The sequence below is a fragment of the Canis lupus genome, chromosome 3 (assembly GCF_048164855.1).
Source record: "Canis lupus baileyi chromosome 3, mCanLup2.hap1, whole genome shotgun sequence".
In the NCBI taxonomy this organism is placed as follows: domain Eukaryota; kingdom Metazoa; phylum Chordata; class Mammalia; order Carnivora; family Canidae; genus Canis; species Canis lupus.
The window spans coordinates 43,897,274-43,913,129 of NC_132840.1; the positions used below are offsets into that span (position 1 = coordinate 43,897,274).

The 15,856-nt window shown below is 39.5% G+C and overlaps 1 protein-coding gene across 2 annotated transcripts in view; it reads left to right on the top strand.

Annotated features, from left to right (window-relative positions):
• Positions 1–15,856, top strand: part of AK4 (adenylate kinase 4) — a 69,560-nt gene that overhangs the window by 24,576 nt on the left and 29,128 nt on the right. For both annotated transcript variants that reach the window (XR_012028212.1, XM_072820633.1), the window contains one exon: positions 11,603–11,722. Coding sequence is in view for 1 of the 2 variants with exons in the window: in XM_072820633.1 (XP_072676734.1) it covers positions 11,603–11,722 (120 nt within the window). In the remaining variant the exon portion in view is untranslated. The remainder of the gene's footprint in view (positions 1–11,602; positions 11,723–15,856) is intronic.

Sequence of the window (15,856 nt, forward strand, 5' to 3'; positions counted from 1 at the left end):
AAGAGTTAAGATAACATTTAAAGTACTGCATATAATTACTGTGGTTGAAAAGATTTTTCTGAATCTTAATGCCTTGAAGTCATGACTGTGGTTAACTAGGATTGTTGTACAATATAATACATAAAAGGTAAGGTAGAGGGTGGAGTGAGATGGAAGTTCATCTAATAATCTGTAGGACCTTGGAGACCAGGAGGATGGAGAGTTTAAAAATGTGATAGTTTTTCATCTCAAGTAAGGTGTTATTGATTGTTATAAGATAGTCTGTAGCTTCAAGGGCATTATAATCTGGTATGGAGGATTTGTTAACAACTCCACTTAACAAAAGAAGAGTGAAATGTAGATAGAAACATAACCACGTAATGGTTGTGCAGACCATGACCTGCATGGAGTGTGGTGCATAGACACACAATGTGACCAGTCTTATAGCCTCTACGGGGCAGTGCCAGGATTTGAACCTCACCAGCCTTTCTAAAGTATATGCTCTTGACCATTGCTCTAGGTTCAGACTCTTCTTCATAACTACCAGTAACAAGTGTGTGTGTGGGGGGGGGGGGGGGGAGGGGGTGATTAAAAACTGTGTCTTTTTGTTTTGTGAAGGAAAAGAAAGCTTGGCTTTGGACAAGGCCAATTGAAGGGTGGATACCGGACATCTGAAATGAGTCATTTGAGCTAAGTGCCAAAATGCCTTTCTTCCATAATTTCTGCCTTAAATTTAAAGGACTTTGATATCTATTAACAATGATTTTTTTGTAAAGCTTATTTTCTTACTAAAAGAGATTCATCAAAGTGATATCAACAATAAACAGTTTATAGAACGAAGATTTTCTTCATTTTGTAATGACTTTAGTGCCAAAATGTTCTTATGAGTTGAGGGGAGTAAGGAACTGTAGTTGCAGAATCACAGAACTACAGTTCATTTCTGATCATGCCTTAGAAGGTGTGTGTGTTTGTGCATGTGTGTGGGCATCCTCAGTGACAAGTTTTGGAGACGGTATGATACTGGAAGCGGGCAGTGGTTTCTAGCGATTGTAGGTAGAATTATGAGGAAATAGAGCTCTTTTTACAATGACCTTTCACTCAGCATTTCTAGCTTGAACAATGAAAAGTACATTGAGTAGTTATCTGTTTCTGGTGATTTAGCTAGGCATCTTGGGAATTTGCTGCTTTGTGGACATTTGTCCACCTCTGTCTTCAGTGTTTAGTTTGCCCTCACTTCTATATAGGCAATCAGAACAAAAAGAGGGGGGCACCTGGGTGGCTCAGTGGGTTAAACATCTGCTTTCAGCTCAGGTCATGATCCTGGGTTCCTGGAATGGAGCCCCTGTGTCCCCTGTGTCAGGCTCCCTGCTCATCGGGGAGCCTGTTGCACCCTCTGCCCCTCCCCCGGCTTGTGCGCTCCTGTGCTCCTGCACCCTCTCTCAAATAAATAAGAATCTTAAAAAGAAACACACACACACACACACACACACAGGAGGTATGTAGTGTATATATGTTTCAAATAGTTGTGTGTCTGCTACTCAGCAGAAGGGGTAAGAATGCCCTACCATGGGCCCTTTCTCCATTACTCTCAGCTGCCATCTTACATCTAAGGGTTATTCTTCTCTTGCTTTACCATATATTTTTGCCATATATGCATGTATCCCTCAGCAGTACTTTGAGGAATACACAGGTTTAATTTTGTGAGTTTTAGACTTTTATAAAAAGTAAATAGATTTTACTATTCTTTAGGGTAGATTCTTTAGGCAAGAAAACATAAAATTAATCCTTGTTTATTTTTGTTTCTGGTTGTGCTGGTAAAAGATAGGACACCATTTCTAGAGCTTGACTTTGTTTTGAAATAGGCCAGCTTGTCAACTGTTTGCCTGGCCCAGCCATGAGAAATGTACAAGAGATAACTTCTGATGCTCCATTGTTCCCCTGACATGTAGGGAAATGTGCTATAGCATGGCACAAAGTGTAGTTGCTTAGTAAAGATTTTTGAGTAAAGGGCTGAATTATAATAGCAAGGTCAGTGAACTTAAGATAACTTCCCTGTAATTGTATTTGATACCTCTTTGCAACTGAACTGAACATGTAAGTCCTCACTGGGAAACATATATTCCCGTGTAAATTCTTGATCTCCAGTGCAGCTAAGTAGTCCAGGTATTTGTACGTAGGTCTGATTGTTCTGTCTTGAGTAGCTACCTCTGTTAGAGAAGATTCAGTTAGTCCTTGTCCTCTAGGGGATGGGTGGAGTTGGAAGGACCAATCAGTTTTTAAGTGCATATTGAGTGTTGTGAATGGATGTGGCAGAGACAGTGGGGTACCAGACATGATCCCCTGGCGGGGAAGACTGGCATGAGAAATGACCTGCAAACCTGATGAGTGCTACAGAGTGGGAGGACAGGATGCCAAGGAGCATTTAGAGGGGACCTAACCTCATTTGAGGAAGCTGAAGTGGGAAGAAGGACCTGGGGCTGGAGAGAAGAGATGGGGTGGGCTGGAGCACATGGGTGAAGGGAGAGAAGCTACCAGGCTGCTGAGGTAGTCTCGGACCATGTCTGGGAAGGACTTAAAGGCCACTGAATGGGTAGTAGATAGAAACCCACTGAGACCTGTTAAGAAGGGATGCTATGTGATTGCATGTGCAAATTGGTTACTCTGGCTGCGGGGTGGAAAACAGTGGCATGAGGTTGTGGGGAAAAGTAGTGTTAGGAGGAAGCTCCTAATTATTAAATCCTATCTTTGATCAAAGCCAGATTTAAAGAGGAAATGAGGTCAGTTTGAGATTTATACCAGAGGCAAAGTGACATTTAGAATTTCAGTAGCCTAATTCTGAGCCCTCTCTTTGAAGCTGTTTATTTTCTAAGGCTAACCTTAAGGTTAAATGTAAAGTCCTTTGGTTAAACCTCTTCCATCTTCACATGTATCGTGGATTGCTAAGAACAGAGTGCTCTTGCTATTTCAGAATGGTTTCTTTTCCCCTCCTGCTGTTGAAGCTTGGGATTTTTTCCAGTATTTATTACTGTGGGGACCTGGTTGAGCTCCTGGAAGTAAATCTCATAATAATGTTGAGCGGGGTGTGTGTGTGGGGTACTATGCCTGGGTCCCTGGGAGTAATTACAGTTCAAGTTTTCCACTGGTTCCTGAGGTGGTCTCCATTTGTGAGTCTCTGCTCAGGTAATATGTGACTCCTCTATTTGCCTGTCTGTCCCTCTCATTTGAGGGGCAGTGGTTTGCCCTGGGTCCTCTCCTAGCTCGTCAATCTAAGAAGAGTGGTTTGTTTTTCAGTCTAGTCAACTTTTTCTTTCTCCAAGGATAAAGTGGCTGCTTCCAAGCTCCTTACATGTACACCAGGGCACTCACTTCTTAAATAATTATTTGTGTTCATGACTCTGTTCCACTCCTCTCCTACTTAATAAGCTTCTTGAGTTTATTCTTACGTCTGTATCTGTAGTACCTTGTGTGGTGCCTGGCATGTAGTAGATGCATAGATAATTTTGGGTGGTAGGTGGGGAAGAGAATCTTCACTTGTGGTTCTGAGTGATTGGCATGACTGGGATGGATTTGAGGTAAAATGGGAGGCCTCTTATAGGATGCTGGCAGAGTTGTTGCATAGCTGATTGGATCTCTCTGCCACCAAACTCACTTGGCATTGTTGTCTTTAGGCTGGCCCTTCTGGGTTTGTTATTGAAAAAATCAGATGCTAAAGAGAGAGATAAGACATAATCAAGTGAAATAAAAAGACCTCAGTTGCTTTTACTTAAAGTTAACAGTAATTGATATTTGGTCCCATAAGACTTCCATTCTAGTGGTGGATTTTATCTGACTAGAGCTGATTATCTTGAAATTTTATTTATTTTTTAAAAGATTTATTTATTTATTTATTTATTTATTTATTTATTTATTTATTTATTTATTTATGATAGACATAGAGAGAGGCAGAGACACAGGAGGAGGGAGAAGCAGGCTCCATGCCGGGAGCCTGCCCCGGGACTCTATCTGGGAGTCCAGGATGGCCCCCTGGGCCAAAGGCAGGCGCTAAACCGCTGAGCCACCCAGGGATCCCCTATCTTGAAATTTTAATCCTTGTCTTTGTTCAACATTTTTGTCTTCATTCTCCAGAACTAAGGGATCTGCTTGGCTTTCTGCAACTCTGGACTAGTATTTCAGGGATAACTCTTCAGTTGTCAGTGGTGAATTAGCTGGCCAATTCAACGTTTGACCAAATGCATTGACTTTGTGACCAATAGCCTATTTGTATTTTATAATATATTTATATGGAACTTTACTGGCAGTGTAAAAGCCTGTATAACTTAATTGTGATTAACTGTTAATTTTTCTGCCTAACAGGGTGCAATTTTTATAGTTTGGCTGTTCAAAGTATTCAATGGGTTAGCATCCAATCCCAGTATTTAGGCTCTAAGCTCTAAGCTCCTTTCAGGGTGGTACATGGCCTGCTACATAGTATATAGATACTTGCTCAATAGCAAGGATTGTGTACTACCTAAATATCTGTGTGTTTGTATCTGTGTATATCTGTGAACTTCATGGTTCAAAAGCTCCGTAAGTTTCTTTGGAATACTTCCAAATTCTTGTGAATTTTCTAAAGAAACGTCATTTGCCAAACTGATTCTTCTAGTTATTTAGAAAAAAGATCATTCTTTTTAACTAGTCTTAATTCATAATGAGTCTAACATCTTCCCCATTGACATCTGACAATGCTTTGTCATATTTACTGCCCTGAATATCATAATCTATGTCAGTTAATGTGAAAGTGGTAAACTTTAATGTGAAAGAAATGAGGCCAATAAAAATATCTTTACTGTATCCTGAAAGCATAAATTTTAGAGAGATGATCGACTTAACAGGTAGTCTTTAAGTTCTGTGTTAACATAAATTTTTAGTTTTGGTATTATCTTATACACAACTGCTTTAAATTTCAACAATTTGTGTATTATCTGGTCTAGTTAGAAATTGAAAATATAAGGGTGCCTGGGTGGCTCAGTTGTTTAAATGTCTGCCTTCAGCTTAGGTCATGATTGCAGGTCTTGGGATTGAACCCCATATCAGTCTCCCTACTCAGTGAGGAATTTGCTTCTCCCTCTGCCCCACTCTCCCCTTCATGTTCTTTCTCAAATAAATCCAACCCCCCCCCAAAAAAAAAAAAATCGAAAAAATATATATCTCAAGGAGGTTACCAAGATCTTAATTTATATTTGCTAGTAATTGCAAAATGAGATGCACAAAATTTATATTGTTGTAAAATAGGTGGAATATTGATTTTTTTCTAATATATTTAACATTGAAGATGATAATATATATCTAAACACATGCACACATAATTTTGTAATATATACCATTTTGTAATTTGCGCTTCATCTTTTCCTTTCCGAGGAAAGTTTTTCCAGACATGGCCTTGATTATTACGTTCCATTCAGTCTTCAAAACACATGATGGACTTTCTTTTTTGTTGTTATGAAGCTTAAAAAATGCAAAGCTGTTAGCCTAGTTTTGGCACTCTAAATTTATTGTTTTTGAAAACTTCCTGGTGGTTTCTGACTTTTTTGTGCACGTGCACATGTGCACACGCACGTCTGTGTACACACTTCATGGTTCAAAAGCTCCGTAAGTTTCTTTGGAATACTACTTGACAAATTGGAGCAGGTATGCGTGTTATCCAAACATGCTAGCATTAGCATTTAACGATACTACTTTCTCTTCCAAGCAAACTGACAAGGGCAGATGAAGGTCCTGGGTTTTGGAATGGGCCCCTGTCTCTTCTGACCAGTATTTTATCTCCTTTTGCTGTTGTAATGAGGTCTTCATTCAGATGCAGATATACCATTAAGTCTGTTTGACTCTGGCTTTTGACCTCTCCAAGTTTTCATTCAGGTGGGGATTGAGAGGTGTGGTGGAAATTTGAATTTGTATCAGATTAGGTGAAGTGTTGTCTCTTGCTCCGGAGAAGAGCTCAAATTGCCAAAAATAATTGGAAAGTATGTTTTGCAGTTAGATCTTTCTCTTACTTAGTAAATTGGATTAAGATGATTCTGGAATTCTTCCAGAGTTATTTTAGACTTGTCTCTGTTGGATTAACTCAAGGTGATGTGGGTAGGCTGGGTCTGAGGACCCAGAAGGGATCTTGCAGGAGCAGCCAAGAGAGTCTGGCTTTGTGCAGGGTAGAAGTCAAATGGGAGCTGGTAGGAAGTGAGAGCAGTTTATTGAGGGTGTAAAGATAGAGTGTCTGGGAGACTCAGAAAGGAAAAGGAGAATGAGTCTCCTCTCTGCTTGGGGTCTGGGGTTTTTATTTTTTATTTTTTTTTTGGGGGGGGGTTTATTATTGAGGATTATGGTCTTGCCCTCGTGTCCTCTGAGGCATCCAGGAACTGGATAAAATAAGGATGAGTACTTGGGTGTCCTGTAAATCACTTAGGTCCCAGAGCCAGGAGTTATGGTGTCAAGAGGTCTGGAGTCAGTCTTGAAAAACCTCCATGACAGCCCTGCCTAGTCACTCGTTAGATGTTAGGTTATCTCGTTATCTCTTGTGCTGGATGACTCCAAAGAAATAATTAACTCTCCTTGACTTTTACAAGGAGGACATACCTCAAGGCATGTGTAAGGCAGGGTGGAGGTCCTAGGGAGAATAGAGGTACCAAAAAGCAGTCTTTCCTGGGGTCCCTTCCGTTTCCCTATCTCAGAGTTACTCTCAAGGGGCAGAATGCCTTCTCACATCACTTCTGCTTCTGCTTTAGTGCATGCAGTCCCTTGTCTCCTGCTTGGATTATTGTTAAAGGTTCCGTTGCTTTCACCATGCCAACACAATCCAGATGTCACCATTGTGAACATATGACCACCTGTGTGCTAACATGAGGACTTGGCACTTAGTTTAATGCTCTGCTGTTGCCATTTAGAGATTTTTAAAAATGTTTTAACAGGGAGGCTCCATATTTTCATTTTGCACTGGGCCCTATAATATAAATAAATAGTAGCTGGTATTGGCTGTGGGAATGGCATTTCTAAAACTACGTATTAAAAAAAATCTTTCAAAATCCATACTCCTTACCCTACCTGTCTAGCTCTATCATCTCATGGTATGTTTTTCTTCATACTTGAAGTTCCCCCGGGTATGCTGAACAGCCCCTTGCTTCTGCGTCATTGGCTCATGGCATAACCTTCTCCCCATTTTGCCTACTTGACCCAGTTCATCTCTATACATGGTTTAAAATACTGATGAAATAAGACTGAACTGTGAAATGTGACATGGCCGTCTCAAGTAGTACTGACTCATATTTTGTCTCCTATCTCCCTTGGAAAAGTTAATACCTGGCAAGGTAGAGAGCCATGTTTGATCTTGGGATCATGGTTCCAGATGTACAAAAAGATTAGACTGATTTTTTTTGTTTGCCGGGAGATTATCCATCATCTTCAAGGTGTTCATTTGTTCATTCATTCATTCATTCATTCATTTGTGCAAAAAATTGTTACGAAGTATCTCCTACATGACAGACTATATACTCAGTACTGAGGATATGGCATTGAACAAAGTATTCCATTTTCTGAATGAGCTAATAATATTCTGGTTGGGGGAGATAGAAAGTGGATTAAAAAATAGATCAATATATAATATGTAAGATCTGGAGTTCTGGAAAATAGTGCAAAACAGGGTAAGAGACTAGAGGATGATGAGGGAATATGTTTGTCCTTGTGCTATTTAGATAGGGCAGAAAGCCTGTTTGAGGTAATACTTAATCAGAGATCTGAATGAAGTGAGAGCTTGATCCATGTGAAATTCTGGGGGAAAGCGTGTTCTTGGCAGAAGGAGCAACAAATGAAAAGTCCCTGAAGTGACTGCATGCTTGTGATCCTCTGAAAACTATAAGGAGGCTAGTGTGGGTGGAGTAGAGTGGGCAATGGAGAGAAGAGTAGGAGATGGGGTCAGAGAACGGTGGCCTGATTACACAAGGCCTTGTAGACTAAGGTGAGGACTTTGGCTTATACTGCAGATGAGAGGGGAAGCCATTGGTGTATCACAGTTGGCTTGCATTTTAAAAGGATTATTCTAGGGGGTGCCTGGCTAGGTCAGTTGGTGGAACATCCAGTCTTGATCTCAAGGTTGTGAGGTTGAGCCCGATGTTGGGTGTAGAAATTACTTTAAAATAATAATTAAAACAGATTTTTTAAAGGATTATATTAATATTTTAACAATATTATGCAAAGGAGCAAGTTCAGATGTTACTGAGAAGTGAAGTAAGTTAAGAATGGAGAATTGACTTTAATATAATTGTTCTTTTGGTTGACTTATATACAACAGACAAGAAAAGCAGTCTTGATTTTGTAGCAGGTCAAGGATTGCTATGAGTAAAGGACCCACTTTGATCTTAGCTGTGAGATCCTTTATTAATTCTTTGGTCAGTTGTCAGTTCTTCACCATGTAAAGATATGTGAACCAGTTTCGGAGTATAACTCACTGCTTCATTCTTTGAGCTCTGATTTTTAATAAGCTGTGCCTTCCCGTTAACCACCATGGCCATCCGGGGCCATCGTGCTTTCCTCACAGTGACCTCACTTGTTCTGCAGTCATCCCCTTAGTTTAATCATTTGTTCACAAGACTGTTGCACTTTTATGTTTTGATCATTTGTCTGGGATATGACAGACTGTGGAGCTGGAATGGCAGGAACTTCACGTTCAGTTAGATGAAAAGAAGGGAGAACTCAAGAAAATGAAGACAACTGGTATTTGTTCTTCGGTGACATCTGAGGAGAATAATGTTACTGACTGAGGCAAGAAATACCAGGGCAAGAGCACAGAGTAGGAAGGGAAAGAATGATTTTGGCTGTGATAAGTTTGAGGTGTCAGAGGAGTACATATTGAGCCATCTAGCAGATACTCAGAGGCCTCAGGGGCACCATTTGGAATACTGTTCTGCATTAGACTCCTGAGTCCAGAGGTATCCCAATATCATAAATATTCAACTGAAGGAACCTTTTTTTTTTTTTTTTTTAAAACATTTTTTTCTTTTTAAATTTATTTATTCATGATAGTCACACGGAGAGAGAGAGAGAGGCAGAGACACAGGCAGAGGGAGAAGCAGGCTCCAAGCACCGGGAGCCCGATGTGGGATTCGATCCCGGGTCTCCAGGATCGCGCCCTGGGCCAAAGGCAGGCGCCAAACCGCTGCGCCACCCAGGGATCCCAACTGAAGGAACCTTAAACATTAGTGTAACCTAATCTCCAACAAGTTTTCAGAATCACTCCACAATATCCCCTCTTAGGCAATCTTTGAATCTCCATTCAGACATTTCTTACACAACTTTTTCTGTTTGTAATTCCCATAACTAGTCCTGATTGAGAGCCCTGGGGATCGGAGTAAGATAATGCCTTTTCCAAATGTCAAGTGTCAGGATATGGGCGGATTGTTATTACATCCTCTTCTGAGTCTTTTCTTTTCCAAATAAGATGTTTCCTACTCTTTCTGTCTCCTCATGGGATTTTAGAGCCAGTTCACATCTTGGTCTCACCTTGGAATATGTATGTTTTTTTATTTAAATCTATCTTAAAGTTTGGCAAATGGGACTAAGAACAGGGCATGGGGGGCTGGCCTGCCCACTGCAGAGTAGGGCAGCACCAAACTTGCCAGTTTCTCCCAGCCTACTGTCTGACAGTGATGTTTCAGATGTAAAACATACATACCATATAGGTATAACCAAGAGAACTGAAAGCATACATTCACTCAGAAACCTGCACATGAACATTGTAGCATTATTCATATTAGCCAAAAAGTGGGAACAGTGCAAATGCCCATTACCTGATGTGTATAAACAAAATATAGTATATCCATATAATGCAATAATAATAATAATCATGAAAATGAGTGAAGTACTCCTTGAAGAATGCTAAGTGAAAGAAACTGGACACAAAATACCACATGATTCCATTTATATGAGATATGCAGCATAGGCAAATCTGTAAAGGCAAGAAAGTAGATTCGTAGCTGCCAGGGGCTAGATAAAGGGAGGAGAGAGACAATGGAGAGGGACTGATGATGGGTATAGGGTTTCTTTCTGGAGTGATAAAAATGTTCTGAAATTAGATAATGGTGATGGTTGCACAATATTGAGAATGTATTAAAAATCACTGAGTTACACACTGTAAGATGGTGAGTGCGAATTTTATCTCAATGTGCGAATTTTATCTCAATAAAGCTGTCATAAAAATATGAGTTCCTATCTGAAGGTGAGGAACTTGTGAGGATTAAATGCAATAATACATTTGGAGTGCTTAAAGCACAGTGCTTGGTATAGTGTATTACATGAGTTACTTACTTTGTTAAATGATTGTTACTCTTCATGAAAGTAACACTACTTACATATCAGTAAGGTGCAACTTTCATTCACTGCTCCCTTTGTACCTTATTACTTATCACCTAGTATAGTCAGTAAATACTTGGTTAATGAATGCATTTTGTTCACATGCATGCTTAGTTAGGTACATTCACTGATGGCTATGTCTTGCTGTTGTTTCCATTGCATGTTACTGAATTAGCATCACTGGATCTAACTTTGAGCTACTTGTCCAATAGTAGTAATCAAATGATACAGAGCTCTTCACAGCCCATATTTCAGGGTTGAAGTTGGAGTTCGGAGTATAGACTCAGTCTGGGGAAGGAAAGGTTATTCAAGGTAAAGGTGGGGGGCAAAGTGATTCTTGAGCTTTTTTTTCCAGTAACATTATTCTGCTTTATGTTTTTATAAGAACATAATTGGCCTGCCATGAGTATGGTTCTCAGTGGTTCATTCTACTCTTCATTTCTCTAGAGAGTAGAGGACTTCATCTTGGTTTAAAAAAAAAAATAGTTCCTAGAAATTTAAGAGATTTAATCTGATAATTTGTTCTGTTGAACCAACTCATGATTTCCACATAGAAGAAATTATTTTAAAATTAGAGAGGCATTTTCCCCCTATTAAAAAATGCATATCCTTTTATGAACTTGGCATTCCACTAACAACACTAAGTTGCTTTTACAACCGTGTCAGCTAGGTGCCATTTATTTATATTGAGGTTCATGAAAAGAAGTAAACCTATTTGGATTATCCAGGATTCTATCTAGAAGACCAGTGGAAATGTTTTCCTTTGGTCCCTAAGGATTGCTTGTGCTTCTCAGCTTCTGTTAGTCTTTGTAAACCATGAACTGCGTCATTAATCACATTTCCTTGTTGTCATAAACTGTTGGGAGGCTCAATGTCCACTTCGTGATTTAGTTTGAGGAAGTACCAGGACTTCTCTCCTGGCCTTTGTGTACCACCTTCCTTTGGGACTCAGCTTTATTCCTTGCTTTTATCTTTTATGCTTAATCTGTATTCTTATTTTTATTTCTGTCTGTGTAAATCTTTAAAAGCTGCTTTTATAATTCTGTGGGAGACAAATGGGAGATGAAGCCATTATTATTGAAACCAGTATTTAAAAAATTACCCCCAAAAAGTCTACCTGTAACTTTCCCTGCATACCAGCAGGGAGGAATGGGAGGGAAGGCAAAACTGTCAGAAAGGATTTCACATAAGTTTTTTTTTTAAGCTTTTTTTTGAGTGTCTCTTTTTCCTGTTTTTGTTTTTTTTTTACTAGAAGTTGGTGATATGGCAAAGCAGTACATCGAGAAGGGTCTTTTGGTTCCAGATCATGTGATCACACGCCTGATGATGTCAGAACTGGAGAATAGGCGCCTCCAGCACTGGCTACTAGATGGTGAGTTGAACCTGTGGGTAAGCTGGATTTCTGTGAAGAGTTGCTTATGCACAGTCCCTTGCACATTCCTGTAGTTTCTTACACATTGCAAAACACTTTTTCTTCTCAATTTTCAGTCAGTTTACTTAGGCATATATATTCCAATTTGGCAACATGATGGAAACCCACTGTGGTGAAGCCGTTTCATTTCTCTGTCGCCAGACCACCATTCCTAGAGCCATTGACGTGAAGCAGACTTTACTGAATTCCCACTACTGTTCCCAGTTTTCCAGTTCCAATGGTGCTTATTGTCATACATACAACTCATCTTTTAAATCGGAGGTTCTTTCACTCATAGGCCACACAAATCAAAACCATGAGTTAGCATTTTTCACTTGTTAGGTTAACAAAGGTAGAAAACCTACAAGTCTTGTATTGATGGTATAGAAAATAAATACTGTTGAGAGTATACAACTGGCAACCTCTGGGGGGGCTATTTAGCAATCTTTATACTCCTTGTCTCAGCAGTTCCCTACAAGCTTTCTTCCTAAAGATGTCTCATCAGGGTTGTCTATGTTCAGCATTGTTCGTAAGTAGCAAGACTCTGATAACAACATAAGTATCATAGGGATGCCTTAAATATTGGTATGTCTGTTAACCCAATACTGTATACCTCTGTGTTGATGTGGAAAGATCTCTAGGATATAATGTTGCATGAAGAAAGCTTGGTGCAGTAGAATAAATATCATATACTGTTTTTATGTAAATACAGAAGGATGGTATGGTATTACTATGTACCCATGGAAATACATGCATAAGCTAACTTTGAAAGGATATAAAAAAACAGATACAATCTCTGATACTGTTTTATTTTTTTTAAAAATATGAATTTAAATAATACCTGGACCTGATTTAAAGACTCAATTAGTGGTTCCTAAGCTTTTCAGGCATGTGGGCCCCTTGATGACTGCTGTGATATTTCACATAGGAAATGTATGCAGATGCTCACACATAACAAATTGCAGTTTTATTCTCCATGAAGCTATAATTAAGAGTCTTCTACTTTAAGTTTGCCCATTAATAAAGGTAAAAAAATGGACTGGATGGATTATTTGTGTTACTCTTAAATAGTAAGATTTCTTGGTATAATGAAAATAGAAACTTGATGAATATACTACTTTCTTTCTTTCTTTCTTTCTTTTTTTTTTTTTTAATATACTACTTTCTAGGAACCCAACATGGCAGATGAGATTTATCTGTAAGAAACTTCTTTCCATTGCAGAGCAGTTGTTTTTAGTTCATACAAGGCAGTCAATCCTATCTTAATTTGGTGAAACTGAAGTTTCAGAAAGTTGTGACAGTTGAAGCCTTGATGTTCGCCTGCCACAGAGAAGCTAGAGGAATTATCCTACATTTAAAATGATTGCCTGTATTTCTGTTAAATTAATTCTGGAGCCATGAATCTCCAAAATGACTAATATGGTGGGGTCTTTTTTTTTTTTTTTTTTAAGATTTTATTCATGAGAGGCATAGGCAGAGAGAGAAACAGGCTCCACGCAGGGAGCCCAATGCAGGACTCGATTCTGGGTCTCCAGGATCATGCCCTGGGCTGAAGGCAGGTGCCAAACCACTGAGCCACCCAGGCATCCCTATGATGGGGTCTTAATTCTATATCAGTGTTTCTCACAGTATGTAGTGTGCAGTGTTAGTAATTGCTAGACAAGAAAACAAACGTGTCAAGTTAAATATTAAAAATTGCTAGCATTTATTGAGCACTTACTGTGCCCAAAGGTAGTAAGTACCAAAATTAAACAAGTTTTCTTTACTTAACTCTAATATGATAATGCAGTTTAACTCTTCACTGAAGGAGACATCATGAGGCATTTCTGCATTTATTGGATCTTAGAATCCCCCACCTCATTCCCAACACCTACCCAGACCCTGTAGGATTTGTTCTATGCAGCATTCTTTGTGAACTATTATTTAACATATATTCCTCACTTTGTAGGTCTTCTGAAAAGTTGACTATAAAGTGGATCATATCTTTCTAGAATTTGGATTTAAAAATGTGGAACTTGGGACACCTGGGTGTCTCAGTGGTTTAACACCTGCTTTCTGCCCAGGGCATGATCCCGGAGTTCCGGGATTGAGTCCCACATTGGGCTCCCTGCATGGAGCCTGCTTCTCCCTCTGCTGGTGTCTCTGCCTCTCTCTCTTTCTCTGTTTCTCATGAATAAATAAATAAAATCTTAAAAAAAAAAAAAGTGGAACTTTGTTCTCATGGGACTAGAGAGAACCAGAAGAGAAAGGCCATCATGACCTATGGAAGGCCTGCTCTTATTCCTTAGGCAGTAATGAATAAAGCTTCTCTTGTGTGTCAGAAACTATTAGGTACTGTTGATAAAATGCTAAGACACTGTTCCTGTCCCTTAAGGGGCTTATATCAGATGTGTAAAATATTACTGATAGCATCATAGAAGCATATGCATGTGGAACCTTGCAGGCACAGAGAAGAAAATCATATTCTAGCGGTGGGAGGAGGGATTGGATCAACCATGGATAAAAGAGAATGAGTAGAGGTTCTGCAGGTTGATGAATGGGGTTGGAAGGCAGATCTTCTCTGCAGAAGTGCAAATGAACTGGGTAAGAGAAGGATGACATAACTTAGTATTTTCCTGGGCCTGCAAGCAGAGGCAGGAAGGGGAATTCCTGGAGTGGATGGTGTTTGATTCACTACAAAGATGGCAGAACTAGAAATTGTTGGCTAAAGTTGTTAAGTAGGGCTATAACATGATGAGATTTGTGTTTCAGAAAGACTGTTCTGTTAGCAGTAGAGGAAAGAGTAGGTGCTGGGGCAGGGAGGAAGTGAGGCTAGAAACCAAATAAGAGAGACTGTTGGAATGTTTGGACCAAAGAAGACTGGAAGCTTGAGTTTGAGCAATGGCAGTGGGATGGAAAGGATTGAAGGGGAAGAATTGACAAGAATTATGATGACTGAGGTTAGCTACTACAGCCCTGGGGTTTTCTTTTACTGCCTTGCGAGCTTTGAGCTTTTTATTTCTTGGCTGTCCTCACCTTCCCTATAGTTCTCTAGGCCATGTTAATTTCTCTAGGGGCTACACACTGACTCACACAAGGTAGTCCTCTAATCCTCATTGTGTAGATATTTGGATATCTACATGATGGATAAACTTTGGCTTTGCTACCACTTGACTGGTTTAAATTCTTTAATTGTAAAGTTTGTCACCTTGTTAAGCAAACTGGTGTAGTTTTAGTAAACTTAGAATAGATGTCTGTTTTAAAAAAGGATCGTCTGTGTTAAACTCCTTTGGAAAGGTGGTGGTTAGTGTAATAACCACTAACTCCAGTTGGGTGCCAGACTGCCCGCTCAGTTCCCAGCTCTGCTATTTGCTGCCAGTCTGTGACCTGGCAAATGATCTTTCCTCTGTGGGCATTTTATTCCTCATTTTCTAGCAGGGATTAGAAAAGGGTTTGTAAGATGAAGTAAATGAATGTAATGTAACATCCTTAGAAGAATGCTTGCCATATAATAAGTGCTATATATAGGTCTGATATTTTGTTATTATTATTTGTTCTACATGATATACAGGTCCTGAATTGTGTGTGTGTGTGTGTGTGTGTGTGTGTGTGTGTGTGTGTGATTACATGAAGTGTTAAGTTCAGAAATAGTTTCAAAAATATTTAGCCAAAAAAAAAAAAAAATATTTAGCCATGTGAAGTTGGAAATCAGTTTCAGTTATGGAATGCTTCTTGTGCTTTCTCTTGCCATAAATTATCCTCTCAGGGCAAATAACTAAAGTTCTTTTGCATCACAGGCCTGTTTTTAGTGAAATGCGTCAGTATCCTAGCTGATTTAGTTTGTATCTTTCTCCTTGAAGACTCATCTGGCCACTTTTTCAGCTGTGATTTTCCTTTAAAGCTCTGGAAGAAATCCATTTGGCAAAGCGAGGAGTGTTAGGAATGCCTCGTTCTGTGTTCAGCCTTAGACTCCTTATGTTACAGGGCACATGCTCTGCGGAGGACGTGCCTGTTGAGAGTGCTAAAGGTGATTGAATGTGAAAAGATCAAGAAAAGAATTCTGGATGATAGATGACTCATCATTTCAGTCCATATGTCTGTAAAGAGGCATCTGCA